Source organism: Corythoichthys intestinalis, chromosome 18 (genome assembly GCF_030265065.1).
Source record: "Corythoichthys intestinalis isolate RoL2023-P3 chromosome 18, ASM3026506v1, whole genome shotgun sequence".
Taxonomy (NCBI): domain Eukaryota; kingdom Metazoa; phylum Chordata; class Actinopteri; order Syngnathiformes; family Syngnathidae; genus Corythoichthys; species Corythoichthys intestinalis.
Window position 1 is genome coordinate 11,103,435 of NC_080412.1, and position 21,744 is coordinate 11,125,178.

The 21,744-nt window shown below is 39.4% G+C and overlaps 1 protein-coding gene across 1 annotated transcript in view; it reads left to right on the forward strand.

Annotated features, from left to right (window-relative positions):
• The first annotated feature begins 2,099 nt into the window (after positions 1-2,099).
• The window catches only part of arhgap42a (Rho GTPase activating protein 42a), a 32,839-nt gene continuing 13,194 nt past the window's right edge, over positions 2,100-21,744 (forward strand). Inside the window, exons 1-10 of the mRNA XM_057821535.1 lie at positions 2,100-2,638; positions 5,504-5,599; positions 6,935-6,996; positions 15,813-15,884; positions 18,324-18,425; positions 18,499-18,609; positions 20,713-20,817; positions 21,021-21,150; positions 21,220-21,320; positions 21,407-21,516. Coding sequence (XP_057677518.1) covers positions 2,485-2,638; positions 5,504-5,599; positions 6,935-6,996; positions 15,813-15,884; positions 18,324-18,425; positions 18,499-18,609; positions 20,713-20,817; positions 21,021-21,150; positions 21,220-21,320; positions 21,407-21,516 — 1,043 coding nt within the window. The 5' untranslated portion in view covers positions 2,100-2,484. The remainder of the gene's footprint in view (positions 2,639-5,503; positions 5,600-6,934; positions 6,997-15,812; positions 15,885-18,323; positions 18,426-18,498; positions 18,610-20,712; positions 20,818-21,020; positions 21,151-21,219; positions 21,321-21,406; positions 21,517-21,744) is intronic.

Below are 21,744 nucleotides of genomic sequence, written 5' to 3' on the forward strand. Positions count from 1 at the left end.
TAAACTTTAGGCGGCACGGTGGCTGAGTGGTTAGCACGTCTGCCTCACAGTTCTGAGATCAAGGGTTCAATCCCGGGCTTTGGCCTTCCTGTGTGGAGTTTGCATGTTCTCCCCGTGCCTGCGTGGGTTTCCTCCGGGAACTCCGGTTTCCTCCCACATCCCAAAAACATGCATGGTAGGCTGATTGAACACTCTAAATTGTCCATAGGTGTGAGTGTGTGCGTGAATGGTTGTGTGTCTCCTTGTGCCCTGCGATTGGCTGGCAACCAATTCAGGGTGTCCCCTGCCTACTGCCCGAAGTTAGCTGGGATAGGCTCCAGCACCTCCGCGACCCTCGTGAGGAATTAGCGGCATGGAAAATGAATGAATGAATGAATTTAAACTTTTTTAACAAATAAAAAACTGAAAAGTGGGGCGTGCAATATTATCCGGCCCCCTTGCGTTAATACTTTGTAGCGCCACCTTTTGCTCCAATTACAGCTGCAAGTCGCTTGGGGTATGTGTCTATCAGTTTTGCACATCGAGAGACTGACATTCTTGCCCATTCTTCCTTGCAAAACAGCGAGGTTGGATGGAGAGTGTTTGTGAACAGCAGTCTTCAGCTCTTTCCACAGATTCTCGATTGGATTCAGGTCTGGACTTTGACTTGGCCATTCTAATACCTGGATACGTTTATTTTTTAACCATTCCTTTGTAGATTTGGCTTTATGTTTTGGATCATTGTCCTTTTGGAAGATAAATCTCCGTCCCAGTCTCAGGTCTTGTGCAGATACCAACAGGTTTTCTTCCAGAATGTTCCTGTATTTGGCTGCATCCATCTTCCCGTCAATTTTAACCATCTTCCCTGTCCCTGCTGAAGAAAAGCAGGCCCAAACCATGATGCTGCCACCACCATGTTTGACAGTGGGGATGGTGTGTTCAGGGTGATGAGCTGTGTTGCTTTTACGCCAAACATATCGTTTTGCATTGTGGCCAAAAAGTTCAATTTCGGTTTCATCTGACCAGAGCACCTTCTTCCACATGTTTGGTGTGTCTCCCAGGTGGCTTGTGGCAAACTTTAAACGAGACTTTTTATGGATATCTTTGAGAAATGGCTTTCTTCTTGCCACTCTTCCATAAAGGCCAGATTTGTGCAGTGTACGACTGATTGTTGTCCTATGGACAGACTCTCCCACCTCAGCTGTAGATCTCTGCAGTTCATCCAGAGTGATCATGGGCCTCTTGGCTGCATCTCTGATCAGTTTTCTCCTTGTTTGAGAAGAAAGTTTGGAAGGACGGCCGGGTCTTGGTAGATTTGCAGTGGTCTGATGCTCCTTCCATTTCAATATGATGGCTTGCACAGTGCTCCTTGAGATGTTTAAAGTTTGGGAAATCTTTTTGTATCGAAATCCGGCGTTAAACTTCTCCACAACAGTATCTTGGACCTGCCTGGTGTTTTCCTTGGTTTTCATAATGCTCTCTGCACTTTAAACAGAACCCTGAGACTATCACAGAGCAGGTGCATTTATACGGAGACTTGATTACACACAGGTGGATTCTATTTATCATCATCGGTCATTTAGGACAACATTGGATCATTCAGAGATCCTCACTGAACTTCTGGAGCGAGTTTGCTGCACTGAAAGTAAAGGGGCCGAATAATATTGCACGCCCCACTTTTCAGTTTTTTATTTGTTAAAAAAGTTTAAATTATCCAATAAATGTTGTTCCACATCACGATTGTGTCCCATTTGTTGTTGATTCTTGACAAAAAAAATTAAATTTCATATCTTTATGTTTGAAGCCTGAAATGTGGCGAAAGGTTGCAAGATTCAAGGGGGGCGAATACTTTTGCAAGGCACTGTATATATATATATATATATATATATATATATATATATATATATATATATATATATATATATATATATATATATATATATATATAAAATCACTATTACTGCTACTTTTAAAACTACACCAAATCTTCGTATTAGTACTGTAGTCACAGTGTTATGACTGGGTATCAGTGTAGTAGTTTGAACTGGTAGTTGAGTTCATATTTCAAGAGGCGCCAGCAGGAGTCTCTCGTCCCCATAGTAACCAGCCTTTCACAAGAGCCTCGCTCTCAAGCAGCGTCACATTCTTTGCCAGACGTGTCTTCTTTGATTTATTTTGAACCAAAGTTACATCCTACTCCTCTCCCACACACAGCCGGGGACGAACCAGCGAGAAGTCTCCACACTGAACTTTATTTCTAGGTTTTCTTTCCCTTCCACCAGAAAAAGGGAGACTTAACTTTAAATCTGCCAACGCCGCTAAGAGTGTCCGGAAGTGGCGAACGGAGCGAGGGGGGAGACGTAAGAAGTGGAGAAAGGCATGAAAAAAAAGTCAAGCGGAGCAAACCTCTCACCCGAACGCTCTCACGGACCATCGGCGTCCTTTCTGGCGTAATTTCTGCCCCCGCCCGAAGCCTGCTTCGTCGCCGTCCGTTTAGCAGCCGCGATGGGTCTGCCGACACTGGAGTTCAGCGACTCATTCGTGGACAGCCCCGAGTTCCGAGAGAGGCTCCAGTGCCATGAAATCGAGCTGGAAAGAACCAACAGGTTTATCAAAGACCTCATCAAGGATGGAAACATGCTCATATCGGCCCTCAGAAGTAAGATTTAGTCGCAATAATCTACAAGATTTGGATCAGAAGTGGATATAGTTCAAAGTTCAAGGGGCTTCCTTTGAGGCGATCAACGGCCATGCTCACTTCTGGGTTTTCTCCTGGGTTTTACAGCCTGACATTTACAGTCTTGTAAAACTTTATGAAGACATTATTTTTGATCAAATTATTATCATCGTGATGCCTTCTCCTATTCGACTGCAGAGTTTTTCTAAATGTTGTTGGCGGGCCACTTGTGGTCTCAGGAAAATCACCTGAGTGGTGCGCGAATGGTTTTTTTGAGATACCACAACAAATTTAATTTGACTATTTTTACTATAAATACTTCGCGCTTACACAGAAGCTGATTTTGATACTTTTAAACAATCAAGCACGAGAATGACAAGGAACATTACAAATTTTAATATAAAAATGATACTTTCACTTGAAATAATACTACTACTTTTGCTTTATATGCTAATTTTGCTTTTAATAAAACTATAACTGTTGACACAACTGCTACATTTGGTACTAACAACTTATTTCTTAGATCGTAACCAGTACAGTTTAATACCAAAACTCATAATACTACTATGTTAGGAATAGGCATGTGCCGGTATGATATTCTGACGGTATGATAATCTTAAGCCAAAATATCACGGTATTGCAATTACAGCTCTAAAATGTGTTACTTTGAGATATCTGGGTAAAAAAAAAAAAAGTAAATAAATTCTATTGAACAGGATTTTTCGGTATTTATTGGGATACAAAATGTAAGTATAATGTTAAATTGAATTTTTTTTTTTTTAATTACAAAAAAAAACATATTAAAAAATAGCTAAATATTCTAAATTAAATATAAAATAAATGCAGTCATTAAGTTGAGCCTAAACCCACAGCCACAGCTCAACATTTTACCATCAGAACAAAAAAAATTGAATTATTTTCCATAAAAACAAGTGTGTATGACTCGTATCAAGGTTACATCATACACACACTGTTTCTCTTTTTGCCAGAGAGAAAAAAAAAACATGTTTTACCACCGCTTGACACACTAAACACGCTGGAGTTAACTCTCGTAGCTGGTGGGAAACGTTCATGACAGTGTTTACTAACCTTTAGTTTTGAATAAATGCAAAATCATATTGGAGGTATTGCCTCCTTAGCAGCCACCCTCCGCAAACATGTTACACATCTTGGTTTGCCTTCCTCCTCCAAGCCGCGACCGTCTGTAACTTTTCTGTAGCTGAAGTATTCCCATTCTTTGATGGGGGAAACGTTCAGGAGTTTTACCTCCCCCAGCCATTGTGTAGCACAGCTGATTCACTGACACTGAGCAACAACCGGTGGGGGAGGGTTGAGCCTAACAGCTGCAAGTGAGGGATTTCTCCATGCATTTTTGGAAAATAAACAATAGCTAATACCTCAGGAACGGTATGATGGAATTTTTTTGTTGCAGTTTTGAAATCTTGATGTTTTCATACCCTGGTATACCTTGAATTCAGTAATCGGCACATGTCTAGTTAGGAACATCAAATAATACTAATACTCATAGACGGAATTTGACTTTTGTGGCGGGGGGAGGGGGGACAAAACAAGTTGGTGACCCCGAAACGCAGTGTCAGCAATAAAATTAACTTACAAGATATATGGTCAGATAGTAGCTTAGCCCATACTCGTACATACAGGAATCCCAGGTGTGTGTGTGCGTGTGTGAGCGCTGGCGTTTTTCTGTCTCACATAGTGGAGAAGTAGACGCTGCATCCTATTTGACTAAATATTTCAGCCATGTATATTCATTATAATAAGTTGAAAATGAGTGTTTTGTTGTTGTTGTCGTTGTTTTTTTGTTTCCCATCATTTTTTTTTAGGGGAATTCTTAATCAGGCTGCTTTGGAAAGATATGCTTGGCCAATATTGTCGTCCATTGAATATGGTACGCCTGGTGGTGGCTCTGTTGTACAATTAACGTCATTAGTGGGGCAAACTGAAACTCCGCTCAACATTTTGGTGATGCTCTGCGGCGTTTCATGGTCCACATCTTCAATCCTTGGTTCTCGCTCAGTAGTTGTTGTTGCTTTTGAAAGCTTAGGTTTGAAAAAATTACGTATATCCATCTTGCATCTTCTGTTCTCAGGTGGTTTTGGCTAAGCAAAGCAAACGACCATCTCTAAGGTGCTAGTCACATGATCTCTTCGAAAAATAATTTTGACCCATTATAAAAAATATTTCTTGGTTCATTTCATTCATTTTTTTTTTAAATTGCTTTGCAACTTTTATAGACACAATGCTACCGGCAAAGTCTTATTTTTGAAATTCATATATGGGTAAGTCAATTACATGAGATGACATTTTCAGCCACCAAGAGGGGCTGTGACACCCCTCCGCCCCCTCCTTAATCTCCGTGTATGCTACTACTATGTAGCACACTACGATTTGGATAGTACACCAGTAATATTTCCAAAATTCTATTTGACCGTCCTAAAAGCCTTATATTAATCCAATGCATTATTATCGTCATTATTACTACGACTTTCAGTTCTACAATTACTACTACTGTTTTTAGTAGAACAGGTAATACAAATACTAAGAGTGTAACTAAAATTGCAACTTTTACAATAACTACTGTGTATTGCCGAACAATAACACTAGCACTTTCAGTACTACTTTTGGTAGAACCTTTACTATAATTATTATTCTTCATATTACAAAATATTCACATACAAAACATTAAGTAAACTGCAAAACCTCGTTTTTAATGTCCAGAACTGTGTAATATTAATTTGATAGAATTATTAAGCATTATACTTTACAACTTTTAGTACAACACAACTGTTTACCACTGACACATTGGCTTTGTTATGCCACCATCAGGTCTTTCTCAGGCAGTGCAGCGTTTCTCTCAGTCACTACAGGATTTCCAGTTCGAATGCATCGGAGATGCCGAGACCGACGACGAGATTAACATTGGTGAGTCTTAAGAGCATGGTGTGCGTTCATTTCATCATCTTAACAGACACTACAATTGCTCAGTAGGATGCGTGTTAACCGCGGTTCACTTTTAAACAAGGGTGTTGGTTTGCATAGGGACAGTAGAGACATAACACTAGCAACTTTTCAGGATGTTGAAATTGTCCCCACCAACTTTTAAGCAATCTAATTTGCATTATATCATGACTTCAGGTATATAGGTCATTTAGATTGCCTTCCCATATGTTATAAGGATGGAATTGACCTTACTATATTAAGTGAATTACAGTACTGTCATTATGTTCAGACTTACATTGACCCCTTTTCACTTGATGAATGTTTTCCCCTTTAACACATGTTTGAAAGGCTGATGACTTGACCCCCCCCCCCCCCACACACACACACACACGCATTCACAGCCCCAACAGATATACAACATGCCCCTTCCTCTGTCCCCTTCGAAGACAACGGATATTAGAAGTTTTTTTCCGCCAGCAGCACCCACTGTAAGTTATATAAAAAGACGTCAATGTTGTGGATGTGGGGAACACACCACTAATTTTGCTACTGAAAGTCCGACCTGTATCAGACTTAGCATAACATTAATACATATGAATTTCTCGAACTCTAGGAGGAAGCTGCTTTGAGAGCAATATCCCTCTGTATGTTTTCTACTGTTAATGTCAATTAAACTGTAAGAAATGTAGTGTACCAAGGTTTACCTCCTTTTCCCCAGTTTTCATTTTTATTTTATTTACGTAGTCTTTAAGGAGCCCAAAGGAGCTTTCATTTTTTGGTTGAGTTTGGCTGTGCTTGTGGACAAAAGCAGTTGTGTTTTACGTGAAGGAAGCCTCCATTTTGGTTTGTTAGGGTTAGGGTTATTGTCCCTACCAATATTGAGACCAAACCTAGGCCCTTGCTTTGAAAGAATTTCATATTAACCCTTTGATGCAAGAATTTTTTTTCAATCGTTACAGGGTATTCGTTTAATATATTGGCTACAATTGACGGCGCTAGAGGTCAATGAACATTTGTTCATTGCCCCTCTCCCTGTCCAAATGGATAGGACGTCTAGCGCTGTCAGCTGCACGGAAGGAACAGCAACAAATGCGGATTTTAATTATATATAAGTATAACACCATTTACCATTACCATTTGGCTGCCATTGATGACACTTGACATAGTATCGTGTAAATAGTACTACTGTATATGTCAAAATGTTGACACTTTTCAAAGCATTCAAAAGCGCAGCAGTGTCTCAGAATAAACATTTTAAGTAGCATCATTTCCATAGCGACACCATGACTCTGATTGGTACGTGCACTATGTTTGCAGCTCAGTCCCTGAAGGAGTTCTCGCAGCTGCTGAGCACCATGGAGGAGGAGAGAAAGCGTCTGGTGAGTACGCGACTCACTTCATTCATTTTCCTCCACCTGTTGTGTCTGAAGCCGGACTTCCTGTTTGAAAGTTTTTGTCTGGAATCGCGACTGCTCGCTCGAGTTCCCCACACACGTACAAGACCCAAGTCTGACTCAGACACACTTCATCAACGTCCTGTCGGGGATGTGTGTTTTAGTGTGCTACCTTCTTTACAGGCTCCCCCTTTGTGTGTGCGCGTGCCTTTGTGAAAGTGTGCATGGTCTACTGGTCGAGGAACCATGTGGAACCTATTCCGACTATTCCCCAGCGAGAGCCGAGCCCCTCGCTGCCTGGGAAAGTCCATAAAAGACTCCTATGTGTGTGTGTGCGTGCGTGCGTGTCACCACTTTCTCTGCATTTTCCACCACTAACGTCAGTTGTGGGCAGCGTAATGGCCTAGTGGTGAGCATATCTGCCTCTCAGTTCAGATGTCTTGGGTTCACATCCATCCTATTGGTACCTGTTTGCATGTTCTCTGTGAACTTGTATTTTAGCTTTCTGGATTCCTCTTATGTCTGAAAAATGTTGGGTTCTTTTATTCTTTTAATCCTTTTACTCTAGCACTCTTTTACTAACTTGCACTTTATACTTGTACCTTTGCTGCTTTGCTGTTGCGTGTACTGGAGCTAATTTCCCTGAGGGAACTGTCCCAAGGGATCAATTAAGTGAATTGAATTGAATAAAACACCAATTCTTGTTTTAACTGTAAGTGAAAAGACTAAAAAAGAACCCGAACCCTTGTTTGAAACCTTAAACCTAAAATTAAAATATATAAATACATTGTGTGAAACCCTAACTTCAAATCCAAAAACTAAGTGGGAAAAAAAAAGGAAAAGCAACCCTTTATAGAGCACTCCTTTAACTCATTGGCTGCCATTGACGGCCCTGGGCGTCCAATCCATTTAGACTAAACGTTCATTCGTCCCTTCCCAGTCAAGATGGATTAGACATCCAGTGCCGTCAATGGCAGCCAATGAGATAGAGTGGTATAAAAAGTATCTGAATCTTTTGAATTTTTTTACATTTCTGCATAAAATCAACATCTAATGTGATCTGATCTTTGTCAAAATCACACAGATGAAAAAAAACGTGCTTTATCTAAAACCACCAAAACATTTATAGGTTTTCATATTTTAATGAGGATAGTATGCAAACAATGACAGAAGGGGGAAAATAAGTAAGTGAACCATCACATTTAATATTTTGTGGCCCCTCTTTGGCAGCAATAACTTCAACCAGACGCTTCCTGTAGCTGCAGATCAGTCTGGCACATCGATTAGGACTCATCTTGGCCCATTCTTCTCTACAAAACTGCTGTAGTTCAGTCAGATTCCTGGGATGTCTGGCATGAATCGCTGTCTTTAGGGCATGCCACAGCATCTCAATGGGGTTCAAGTCTGGACTTTGACATGGCTACTCCAGAACGTGTATTTTGTTCTTCTGAAACCATTCTGAAGTTGTTTTACTTCTTTGTTTTGGATCATTGTCTTGTTGCAGCATCCATCCTCTTTTTAGCTTCAACTGTCTGACAGACCGCCTCAGGTTTTCCTGCTAAACATCCTGATAAACTTTTGAAGTCATTCTTTCATTAATGATTGCAAGTTGTCCAGGCCCTGAGGCAGCAAAACAGCCCCAAATCATGATGCTCCCTCCACTATGCTTCACGGTGGGGATGAGGTGTTGATGTTGGTGAGCTGTTCCAGTTTTTCTCCACACTTGACATTATGTGTTACTCCCAAACAATTCAACTTTGGTTTCATCAGTCCACAAAATATTTTGCCAAAACTTGGTGAACATAAAACGAACAACAATGTTTTTTTAGACAGCAGTGGCTTCATCCATGGAATCCTCCCATGAACAACATTCTTCGCCATAGTTTTGCATATAGTTGATGTATGCACAGAGATATTGGAATGTGCCAGTGATTTCTGTAAGTCATTAGCATACACTCTAGAGTTCTTTTATTACCTTTTTGAGTATTCTACGCTGAACTCTTGGCGTCATCTTTGATGGACGGCCACTCTTTGGGAGAGAAGTAACAGTGCCAAACTCTCTCCATTAGTAGACAACTTCTCGAACTGTCGATTGATGAACATTCAGACTTTTAGAGATGGTTGTGTATCCTTTCCCAGCTTTATACAAATCAACAATCCTTGATCGCAGGTCTTCAGACAGCTCCTTTTCATCAAGACAATTCCTACCAGGTGTGTGTTTTATAGCGGGCAGGGCAGCTTTAAACCACTCATCAGTGATTAGGCACACACCTGACTTAAATTGTTTGGTAAAAATTGGTTTCAATTGCTCTTTAAATCTCTTTAGGCAGAGGGTTAACTTATTTTTCCACCTTCTGTCATTGTTTGCATGCTATCTTTAAAATATGAAAACCCATAAATGTTTGGGTGGTTTTAGTTAAATCAGACACTGTTTTTCCATCTGCGTGATTTTGACAAAGACCAGATTACATTTGATGGTGATTTTGTGCATAAATGTGAGAAATTCCAAAAGGTTCAAATACTTTTTCATACCACTGTAAATACAAGTGTATTGAAATGGTTCAGAAGTGTATTATCATCAATAGCAGTTGAATGAGTTAAAAATAGTATTTTTAACACAAGCACTGTCAGAGTTAGCCCCAAGCAAGTAACTACTGTAACCACATTTAGTCTCGTGGTCTCCAGTTTCACGGTGACTGTTGTACAAAATAGTACAACAACACAAAGAATGTGTTTTTTTTCACACAGATGACCTCATGATGTGAAAGCAAAGTGGCAGCATGTGACCGGAGAGCATAAGAGTCGATGTTGACAGCAACTGCTTTTATCACAAAGCGCATGTGGCTCAGGCACGCAGAATTTTTTTAATGGTTTTTATTATGTTATCAGCTGTGTTGGGTCAGAGGAGTCCAAAGTGTCAGGCATGTAATCTTAATTATTCTACTCATGACCAGGCAGTTCGCTGTTTGGAATCAACAGGCAGTACTTATCTTATGGCTGTAGCCAGAACTATGTAGAAGGAGTGTTGCGAGACTCCAATAGGAGCAAGTACTTATATGTGATTTTATCAAATTTAACATAAATGTCGCAATTACCACTGTAAGTACCATCGAAAACCACTACAGTACTGCTTGTGCTTTGAACTACTCAGGCTTACGTGAACCACGTGACCACCCGCGGTGAAAACAGAGTGTCGCAGCTCTCTTCCTACATGGCTTTGGATGTAGCTATACATCGATTTTTTTGTCTAAGGATCAATAAGATCGCTGGATCGCGCAACATCTTTAATATCAATATTTTTTTCAAAATGGTTTCCAAATGCTGTATCTGAAATGATTCAGCAACAAATTGCTATATATGTAAAGCAAAACTAGGTAATTTTTCAACCTTTATAAAATAATTTCATAACATTTGTGATTGTCATGTTAACTGACAACTAGTTGAATTACACCTCTTTTATATCTTGAGGGGGTCTGTATCATTTTCACCAGAACTAATTAACTTGGAGGAGGGTGGCAGGAACCCTGCCACACAAAAAGAACTACAAATGTGCTGACTGCTCTACGGCACACGTCACTTCCCCCTGTATCCATTCGTTATAAAGACTGAAGTTTATGCTAATGCTAATGCTTGTGCGCGTATTCTGCAAAGATGGCAGAGCAACAGAGACAAAAAGTTTTGTCTGGGGAGGGAAAAAAGGGAGTCTTAACAGGATGTACAGAATAAACATTGGCCTGGCTTCCACTAGCTGGCGTGAAAAACCCAGCCCCACCCACCCCCCAAGTTCTTCAGCGCTGACAAGTTCGGGTGGGGTGGGGGGGTTCAGCCACACAAAGCCACGCGGTTGCAATATTTTTCCGTTGACTGGTGTCGTAACATGAAAATTCCGTTTGTAAAGACGTTTATACAGTGGTATGAAAAAGTATCTGAACCTCTTGGAATTTCTCACATTTCTGCATAAAATCACCATCAAATGTGATCTGATCTTTGTCAAAACCACACAGAGGAAAAAACAGTGTCTGCTCTAACTAAAACAACCCAAACAGTTATAGGTTAGCATATTTTAATGAGGATAGCGTGCAAACAATTACAGAAGTGGGGAAAATAAGTATGTGAACCCCCCGCCTAAGGAGACTTTAAGAGCAATTGAAAACCAATTTTTACCAAACAATTTAAGTCAGGTGTGTGCCCAATCACTGATGAGTGGTTTAAAGCTGCCCTGCCACTATAAAACACACACCTGGTAGGAATTGCCTTGAAGAGAAACATTGTCTGATGTGCATCATGGCTCGGTTAAAAGAGCTGTCTGAAGACCTGCGATCAAAGATTGTTGATTTGTATAAAGCTGCGAAATGATACAAAACCATCTCTTAAAGTCTGGATGTTCAACAATCGACAGTCAGAGAAGTTGTCTACAAATGGAGAGAGTTTGGCACTTTTGCTTTTCTCCCAAGGAGTGACCGTCCACCAAAGATGACGCCAAGAGTTCAGCGCATAATACTCAGAGAAGTAAAAAAGAACCCTAGAGTGTCTGCTAAAGACTTACAGAAATCACTGACACAGTCCAATATCTCTGTGCACATATCAACTATATGTAAAACTATGACAACGAATGGTATTCATGGAATGACTCTACAGAGGAAGCCACTGTCTGAAAAAAATTGTTGCTCGTTTAATGTTCGCAAGAAGGCACTTGGACACTTAACAGAAGTTTTGGCCAAATAATTTTTGGACTGATGAAACAAAAGCTGAACTGTTTAGGAGTAACACACAACATCATGTGTAGAGGAAAAACGGAACAGCTCACCAACATCAACACACCTCATCCCCTTGTGAAGCATGTTGGAGGGAGCATCATGATTTGTTGCCGTTTTGCTGCCTCAGGGCCTGGACAACTTGCAATCATTAATGGAAGAATGAATACAAAAGTTCATCGGGATGTTTTGCAGGAAAACCTGAGGCCGTCTGTCAGACAGTTGAAGCTAAAAAGACGATGGATGCTGCAAGAAGACAATGATCCAAAACACAGAAGCAAATCAACTTCAGAATGCTTTCAGAAGAACAAAATACACGTTCTGGAGTGGCCAAGTCAAAGTCCAGACTTGAACCCCATTGAGATGCTGTGGCATGACCTAAAGACAGCAATTCGTGCCAGACATCCCAGGAATCTGAACTACAGCTGTTTTGTAGAGAAGAATGGGCCAAGATTAGTCCTGATCGATGTACCATACTGATCTGCAGCTACAGGAAGCCTCTGGTTGAAGTTATTGCTGTCGGGGGGAGGGAGCACAAAATATTAAATGTGATGGTTCACTTATTTATTTTCCCCTTTGTCATTGTTTGCATACTATCCTCATCAAAATACGAAAACTTATAAATGTTTGGGTGGTTTTAGTTAAAGGGCAACTGAAGACCTTTCCGGATTTTGGTGTAATTTTATGAATATAAACTTTGGACGAGTTCGTCAAAACAACCATGACATTACCAACACATAATTGTAAGGATAATTTGCGTTTTTTTAGTTTTTTTGCACTCCGTTAATGGTCCCGTCGCAAACCCGGAAGTGTGACGTAGGCAACAGAAGACTACCCACAGCTAGCATAGCAGCAACAACGACGTCAGTGATATTTCCACCAAAGGTAACCATTCAGGATCGCTCCTATGTGACGCTACCGATGGCAAAGGCTCCCAGGAAAGATGAACTACAATTAATCCCTACATGTTTGAACCTGAGGCGTCAGATGACGGCGATTTACTTGACACAGCAGATGGCGTCATGACGCCAATTGACAGCTCGACACTTCACGAACGGGAGAGTGAGTGGTAAGTCCAGCATCCAGATTTTTTTATTAGAATGCGATTACATGGTTGTATATTTTTCCATGCTCTACAAATAGCTAAAACTGGATATTAGGTAATGGGACAGCTCCTACCGATCTAAATATGATAAAGCTAGCCCAAATGTGGCTAAATGAATGATATGTTATTGATATTTCAAAATAAATGACAAAACCATTTTATTTTCCAGGTGTTGCTGTAAACCGTCAGGTAATTACCCTTCCAAGAGTATGCCTTTGTCATCAGGAGATCCCAGACGTGAGAGCCAAACTTGAGGAGGCTGAAGCACTGACAGGGGCATGAATTACATTTAAAATAATAAAACCATAAATTGTTAACAACATTGACACATTTTGTTGACTGTTTAATGTATTCTATTGGTATATAATATATTGTAATTGTATTACATTCTGAAAAAATATTCAATAGGCCACAATAATAAATGATACCAGATTTATGATGAATCAGCATTAGCTTTCGTTGTCAGATTGTGACACAACATATGTTATACCAAGCAGACAATGGCACACATCAAAGAGCATAATTTTAGTAAGCAACACAAAGTTAGGATAGCAACGGACTAGCGCAACATTGAAAAATGATAATGGCAGTGGGAAATATGTATTTACTCTTTTCTGTAGCATGAAGTGTTCTCTATACAAAGATAATGCATTATCATTAAAATATGAAGGTAACTAGATTTTTCTTTAAAAAAATGTGTATATATGACTAGTTTATGATTTCATGTCATCAAAATTTGCTACATTTATTTCTCCTAAGTCATCGTCATCTGATGTCGCAGACGGAAGAAATTCAGCATCTGGCAGGCCTCATAGGATCTCTTCAGTCGTCATCGCTGGACACCACATCACTTGGGTCATCATATGACTCGACCCACTCTCTTGATTTTGGGAAACTGGGTGGCAACTGACTTGCAACGCTTTTTTCATCGTGTTGAGGGTTTCCGCCACTTAATTTTTTATGTTTGGCTTCCTGGAGGAAAAAAAAATCACAGCAGCATGAAAATATTGGATGAATCCTAATTTTAATTTAATAATAATTTCTTGGTGATCAAATAATAATGCCCCAGTCATAGCAGCATCTATTTGATGCTATTGTTCCCTCTTCAAATAGGCAGACCTTGATGTTGAAGTATAAAAAAACAACGAGCCAAGGACCTATTTGGTGCTGGGGACATTTGAATTTACATAACACCTACTGATATAGTAATAAAATCACATGAGTAGACGACATGTCAGCCAACCTATCTACTTATGACAGGCCAACAGCAAAAAAAAAAAAAAATGTCGCACTTCAACAAACAGGCAGTAGGAGTCCCCCTCGCTTATCAAAAAAAAAGCCATTAATGTTCTACTTACGTCTTTGTAAAACCAAAGTTGCATTGTTGTAGGTTTTCAAAGCTGTCGTGGCTGAAATGATGAAAACAATGAGTCAATTGGGGACCTGTATGCATGTTAACAAAAACGGTCCAAACCTTTGCAGGAGAAGTTTTTTTTGGACCACTCCTAGAATCTCGAGTCTTCCTGTGAGTAATTAATCGCTACACTTCGAGATGGCATGACGACTCCCGCGAGTAAAACCCAGAAAATGTTTGCAATATATGGCAAGGATAGCGTGGTGCTATATTTCCGTGTTCAGAGTGGTGGCGAGGCTTCCTGGAAGTTACGTCATGAGGTAGGGGTCGGCAGGACGGCGCGTCCCTCGTTGCTATGGTGTTGCTATGGCCATAACTCAAAAACTACGTCGTCAATTTTTTTTTTTTTTTTTTTATGTGACTTTTTGAGAGAGCGAATGACGCATTTAATACAATTCAACTGTGTAAAACACTTAAAAGCGAAATCTGAAAAGCTCTTCAGTTGCCCTTTAAAGCAGACACTGTTTTTTCATCTGTGTGATTTTGACAAAGATCAGGTCACATTTGATGGTGATTTTATGCAGAAATGTGAGAAAATCCAAAAGATTCAGATACTTTTTCATACCACTGTATTTTGCATTTTACTATTCGTCCTTTATTAATTAAAAAAATGTTAATTAAAATATATTTAAAAAATATAGGGTGTTCCAACATGGTTGACCCAATGGTTGACCCAAAAATTACTTGATGGATCTTAATGAAACTAAATACACTTAATGTTGAAGGTCATACATTTTATTGGTTAAATTAACAAAGAAAAGTACAAATATCTGTTGGTTCTATGACAGATTTTCATAAATGTTCAATATGAGCGCCGCCTGTGACTCTGCACACGTCGAGTCGTTATTCAAGCTCGTGCCAAACTCGCTGTAGCATGTCTTCGGTAACAGTTTCCAGTGCAGCTGTAATTCTGTTTTATTGTTTAGTTGGTGCCTTCTTTGCAAAATTTGTGAAGAAGGCAGGCTGCACTGTCTTCGGGGACTGAGTCCGAGCATACTCTAACACGCAAAATGCCATTTTTTTTAAGTGAACGGCATTTCTTAACCTGAAAAGATAAAAATGCCAAACGTTGCACGCAAAAACTTGAAACGTTTCTACACAAGCTTTGAAAATTTGAGGTCATTCCAACAAAAATTGTCAAAATTATTGGCCTACGAAATGGGGTCAAACATTTTGGAACACCCCGTATATAAACATTTATAAGATTTAAGATTTATTTATAAGATTTCTATAAAGAGACAAAAAGAATATTTAGACAACTGAGGTCAACAAAACCGCAAAATAATGTCGATTCAACCGACTAGGCCTGAAGTCACTGGCTGCCATTGACGACGCTAGATGTCTAATCCATTTTGACAGGGTGGGCTGAACAATCATTTGAGAAACATCATTATACTTCCAGTGTTTGTTCATCAGAAGAAACATCAGTTTCGCGGGAATGAGGCGTGTCACCAATGACGGCGACATGTTACTTCATCTAAGTTGCAACACGCTCACCGGTGGGGCTTTTTTTTTTATTCTCCCGCAGATCCAAAATGCTGACGATGTGCTAATCTCGCCGCTGGAAAGGTTTCGCAAGGAGCAGATCGGCGCAGTGAAGGTACAAGTGCTATTTCTTGAAAAAACGTCCTCAGAAATGCCTGAAAATGAACAGGAAGTCAGCAATTTTGGTTTAAAGCCAGAGCGAACAGATTTTTTTCTGCAGTTAACTCAGTCGCTGACATTGAGTGCAATATATGTCAAATATACTTTCATCCGTCTGCTGTGAATTCAATCACTAGTAGACGTCCAATCCATTTGAACTGGGACGGTGTGCAGCGAATGAACTTTCGTTTGTATCGACGTTAATGGCAGCCAATGAGTTAAATGGAAGGTCTGTGATAAACAGCAATAGGATTAGGGTCATAGGCGGAGTTTGACTTTTGGGGCGGGGGGGCACAACATGTTGATGATCCCGAAACGCAGTGTCAGCAATAAAATTAACTTACAAAAATATTTATAATAAGTTGACAATGAGCGTTTTTTTGTTTCCCATCATTCTTGAGGGAAATTCTAAATCAGGCTGTTTAGGCAATACTCTTCGCCAAGATCGTCATCCATTGAATATGGTACGCCCGCCGGTGTCATGCCAATGTAGTTACCCATGTAAAAAATTGTATCCCCTGGTCGGATCAATATGGAGGTAGATTTGTGTTTTTATTATTCAGTCAAAAAATAGTTGCTTCAATGAAAAAAAAAAAAGTTGCTTCATTCAAAATATACAGTATATTTTCAACCAAAAAAAGGCACTTAAATCAAAAAAAAAAAAAAAAGTGTTTAAATGCAAAAATAAATTTGAAATTAAAAAAACTCAAAAAAATGCATGTGAAAGCAATTTTTCTTTGATTCTTTTTTTGATTGAAGTAATGTTGGTTTTTGTTTGAGCCACATTTTGGCTAGGACGTTTTTGTCTTATTATTATTCAATCAAAAAATAAGTTGCTTCAAAAAATATGTATATTTTCAAAAAGAAAAATTCACTTCGATCAAAAAAAAAGAAAAATTTCAATCATAGAAAAAGTTTCTGAATGCGAAAAAATATTTGAGATTGAAAAAGTTGCATTCATTGAAAAAGTTTTCTTTGATTGAAACAATCCTTTTCGTGTTGGGGCCAAATTATGGGTACAACATTTGTGTCTAAATCATTCAATCCCCCCAAAAATATATTTTTTCAATCAAAGAAAAAAATAATTAAAAAACATTTTTTTCCAATTTTTTTTTTTTGTTGAAAATTATATGCAAAGCAAATGACTGCCCAAGGTGCTTGAAAAATAATTTTGACCCATTACAAAAATATATTTTTATGCTCATTTCCTTAATTTTTTTTTTTGCAGTTTTATTGATTTACAACTTTTATGTATATAGGAAAGTCAATTACATGCAGTGACACTTTTCGGCCCCCTTAAAATCCGCTTATGGTTAGAGTATGGCCGGGAGTTATTAATAATTAACATAATTAACATTAACATTAATAATAATTAACTTAAGATTAAGTTAAAATAATTGCCCAATTTTTATTTTCTGATGTTATTTCCAATGTCTTGAGGCAGTCCCACAGAGGCTCAGTCCCAATTTTGAATGTGTGGCCTGTTCAGATAAACCATAGACGTATCAGGACGGAGGTCATGGGAACGGACGCTGGGGGACGCGTCACTGACTTGAAGCGAGGCAGCGTAAACATGGCCGGTGTCTGGTTTCAGCCGGTGTCCTCTGATTCACGTTATCTGCTTTTCAGCCCGCAGATGACTTGCAATCACTGAATATGACAACCCCTCGGGGCCTTGCTTAGATATAGAACAATAATCTACCAGAGTTTGAATAAACTGTTGCCAGAAACAGCCAAATTGAGCTAAACACTTTCCAACCTGACCTTTTACCTCAGATAGCTTCTTTAAGCACAAGCTTAATTCCAAAATAGAGAAGCTAAAGCACAAGCTAACTCCGTGGCTGCCATTGACAGGGATAGACGTTCAATCCAATTGAAGTGGGAGGGTTGGCAGCGAATAAACGAATGTTCATTCGCTGCCATCCCTTCCACTTCAAATGGATTGGACGTCTGCAAGTTATAAACACTGGCCTAACAGCTGTCAGCGCTAGCCCAAACATAACAGCTTTACCATAGTGTGGATCTCTATTCGTCTTTCTGTCATAAACCACTCATCGCTAGCCTTAACTTGTTCTTCTGTAATGCTAACCCTAAAAATATTAGTAAACCGTGAAACTGTACAGCTAGTTTTTGACCCATAATTACCAAAGCCATCTCATGTTAGGTGCCATTTAAAAATAGATAGTGTTATTGCTAGGATTTGAAAAAAACAACACTGAAGATAGTGTGCTGTAATAATGTGTGGCCATGAGGGCTGAATGCAAAAAACAGTCATGGCTACTGCTTGTAGAATGTAGCAGCACTGTGCGAGTTGCAACTGGAGTCAAACATCTCAGTCTTGTCACTACAGTTAGCAAAAGTGAATTTTTGTAGCTTATCCATTTGTCACACTCAGGAAGGAAAAAAGCAGTTCGACAAAGAGACGGAACGGTACTACTCTGTCCTGGAGAAACATCTCAGTCTTTCCTCCAGAAAGAAGGAATCACAGCTAAATGAGGTAACATAAACAAACGCAGACTTCCTAACATGCAAACTCACAGATTCTAATTGTATTGTTCTTGTCATCTCAGGCTGACTCACAGATGAGCAAAGACCGGCAGGTTTTCAACGACGCGTCGCTGCAGTATGTTTTCAAAATCCAGGAAGTGCAGGAGAGGAAAAAGTTTGAGTTTGTGGAGCCGGTAAGCTCACACAAATACACAAAACATTACTGTAGTCACAATACTAAAATTTTCAACGCGTATACGTATTAAAAAAACAAAAACGATGAAATTAAATGTTAATTTTTGATGGACTCTTTCAGTAAGACTGATGATGTACACCCTACCACTTCAAATGGATTGGACCTAACCCTCGCATCATCAATGGCAGTGTATGAGTTAACAAGGAAAATATGCAAAAATATCCTCCATTACTATCAAGAGTAGTGCAAAACAATGACAACAAATTTCTGGTGACCTGCAGTAGAGCAAAAACAAATGACTGATAATGAGTATAGAAACTTGCGCAATAAAATTTTGTATACTATCACATGATCGGAAATCAGGCCGATCGCGCCATTTTTCAGAGGATCAGAATTAGTGCTGTAACGATTAATCGATTAACTCAAGTAATTCGATTAGAAAAAAGACTAGAATTAAATTTTTATGCTAAGAGTATTCGTTTAATTAAAATGGCGTTGTAATGGTTTGTTTCGAAAGTGTTTGCATTTAATTTCATAGATTTGGGTGGATACACTGCTCTCTAGTGGCAACAGTGAATATTACATAACTCATTTCAAATGGCTGAATCTACCTGCTCCCTGTTAAGACCAACATAGGCCAAGTTTTTGTTTAAGCTAATGGTTTTTAATGCAATTCGTATTTTAGTTTATATGTACAGTATATTTAGCTGTTTTTTTGTGGGAGTATGTGTTTGAACCATTTGTTAAGAGCATTGTAAAAAAAAGTTAGCATTTTATTATAGCATTTAAGGTAGCAGACTTTTGCTATGTAAGTTAGCCAATTGTTCTTTTGTTGTACTTAGATCCTCATTTATTTATTTTTTTTTATACCGTTTGAGGCTCAGCTCAGGTATTTAAATTTTGTATGTTCCTTATCCGATTACTCAATTATTCGAACTAACTAGATCATCGATTAATCGACTACTAAAATAACCAATAGCTGCTGCCCTAGTTGGAATCGGGTTTTTAATTTTAGAAATATATTTGTTTTTCTGCTTCATGTTCGTACAGCCTCTCACTCTCCCCCCTGCTGCTTTTCTTGGTCAGCAGTGCACCGGAGTTTGCTACTTAAATTTCTTGATAATTGACAGGTTTGTAGCTTTGATCTTGCCAGAGAAGCTTGATAACGCTACGATCAAAGGCACAAATGTGTCAATCATCGTTTAGATTGTTACACAGTAGCTGTAAGGGCTGTGGCAACTTAATGTGTAAGTGAGAGGCTGTTCTCAGCAATGAGTGGATTTGAGTAGACTCACTCAGTGAAGCATTTAATAAAGACAAGCATTTTTCTACGTTATTCTTGTTTAAAGATAGTTCACATTATGAAAGCGGCACGGTTGGACAGTAAGATGTTTAAAACATTTTTTCAAAACAAAAACAAAAAAACTTTTCTGTATCGGATTGGGACTCTGTATCAGCAGATTATCAAAATCAGGTGACCAGGACTCGGGTGCAAAAACAGGCGATCAGGACATCCCTCTTGTATATGGATACAACATTTCATTATCAATACTTTTCACAACCCCACAAAACATACACACCGTTGTTGTTTTTTAAGTTTGGAGCTTTCAGTTCAATCGCCGTCCAATCCATTTTGACTGGAAGGGCAAGATACCAACTTCCATCCTGTACATAGCATGACTTGTTTGTACAATTTGACCGTGTGAACGTAGCATGAAAAGATTGTAAACTGAATGTTCCCTCTTGGGACCAATTAGAAATTTCTTTATCTTTTTCTCATGTAACGACTTTCAAAATGTCACTGCGTCACATCGCTTATGAACATGAGCGTCATGATGATCACAAGAAAGGGCCCCTCTAAAAAGCAGCCGCCAAACACTCTGTTTGTCTGGTGATAAACATGTTTTAATGATATGTATCTATGAAGGCCGCTTCCTGTTTCGGCCGCGCCGCTTCCTGTGCGGAGAACTAATTCCGCCGGCCGAGTGGAGAGAGCTTTGTTGTGAACGTAAACAAGAACAGTGATCCAAACAGCAGCCTGATGGCTCTTTTTTTGCTGCTGTGATTGTCAATTTGCTTTTGTGATTGTTTTGCTCTTCAGTTGCTGGCCTTCCTGCAAGGTTTGCTCACCTTCTACCATGAAGGCTACGAACTGGCCAGCGAGTTTGAACCCTACAAACAGCAGCTGCAATTCAACCTGCAGAATGTAAGTTGAACACCTGTCTGTTCTTCACTGTGAAGCTCATGAAAGAGAGAATCTGTGTATATTATTCCTTATTTTTATAGTTTGAACACTAAAAAACCTGACATGATGAAAAGTACTTTCCATATGTCTACACATCCTTGTAGAAGTCACAAAAATATACCTGCTTCAAGTTCCATTATGCATGATTTATGATTCACTTTTAGGCCAGGAACAACTTTGAAAGCACCCGAGCTGAAGTGGAACGGTTGATGAAGAGAATCCGATCGGCCGAGGAGGACTTCAAAGCTCCTGGCTGCTTCACAATGGAGGGCTACCTGTACATACAGGAGAAACGTAAGTCTAATCAAACAGTGCTGATTATATGTCATCCTCATTGCTGCGCGTGCTCTTGTTCTACTTCAGGTCCGCTGGGCAGCGTGTGGACCAGATACTACTGCACGTATGAGAAGAGCTCCAAGATGTTCAGCATGAGCAACACGGAGGTGCGACCACCCAACCGACAGGTAAAATCATATCACTATCTTGCCTTGAGATATGATTGACCTAATGTCCGTGTTTTCACGTTACGAGCTGTCCTCCGTTTTAACAGAACGGCGTGCCCAACGGGACGCCGGAAATGTTGCGGCTTCGCTCGTGCGTGCGAAGGAAGACAGACTCCATCGATAAGCGCTTCTGCTTCGACATCGAAGTGGTGGAGAGGTAATAGAACGTGTACTATTAGATAGTGATTATGTAGTGCGGGTAGGCATGTGCATGTATGAGATTTTGACAGTATGATAACCTTAAGCAAAAATACCGCGGTTTCACGCTATCACGGTATTGCAAATATAGCTCTAAAATGTGTTATTTTGAGATATATAGGTTAAAAAAAGTTTCATATTTGAACAGGATTTTTTTTTTTTAATTACCAACATATTTGCAAATTGG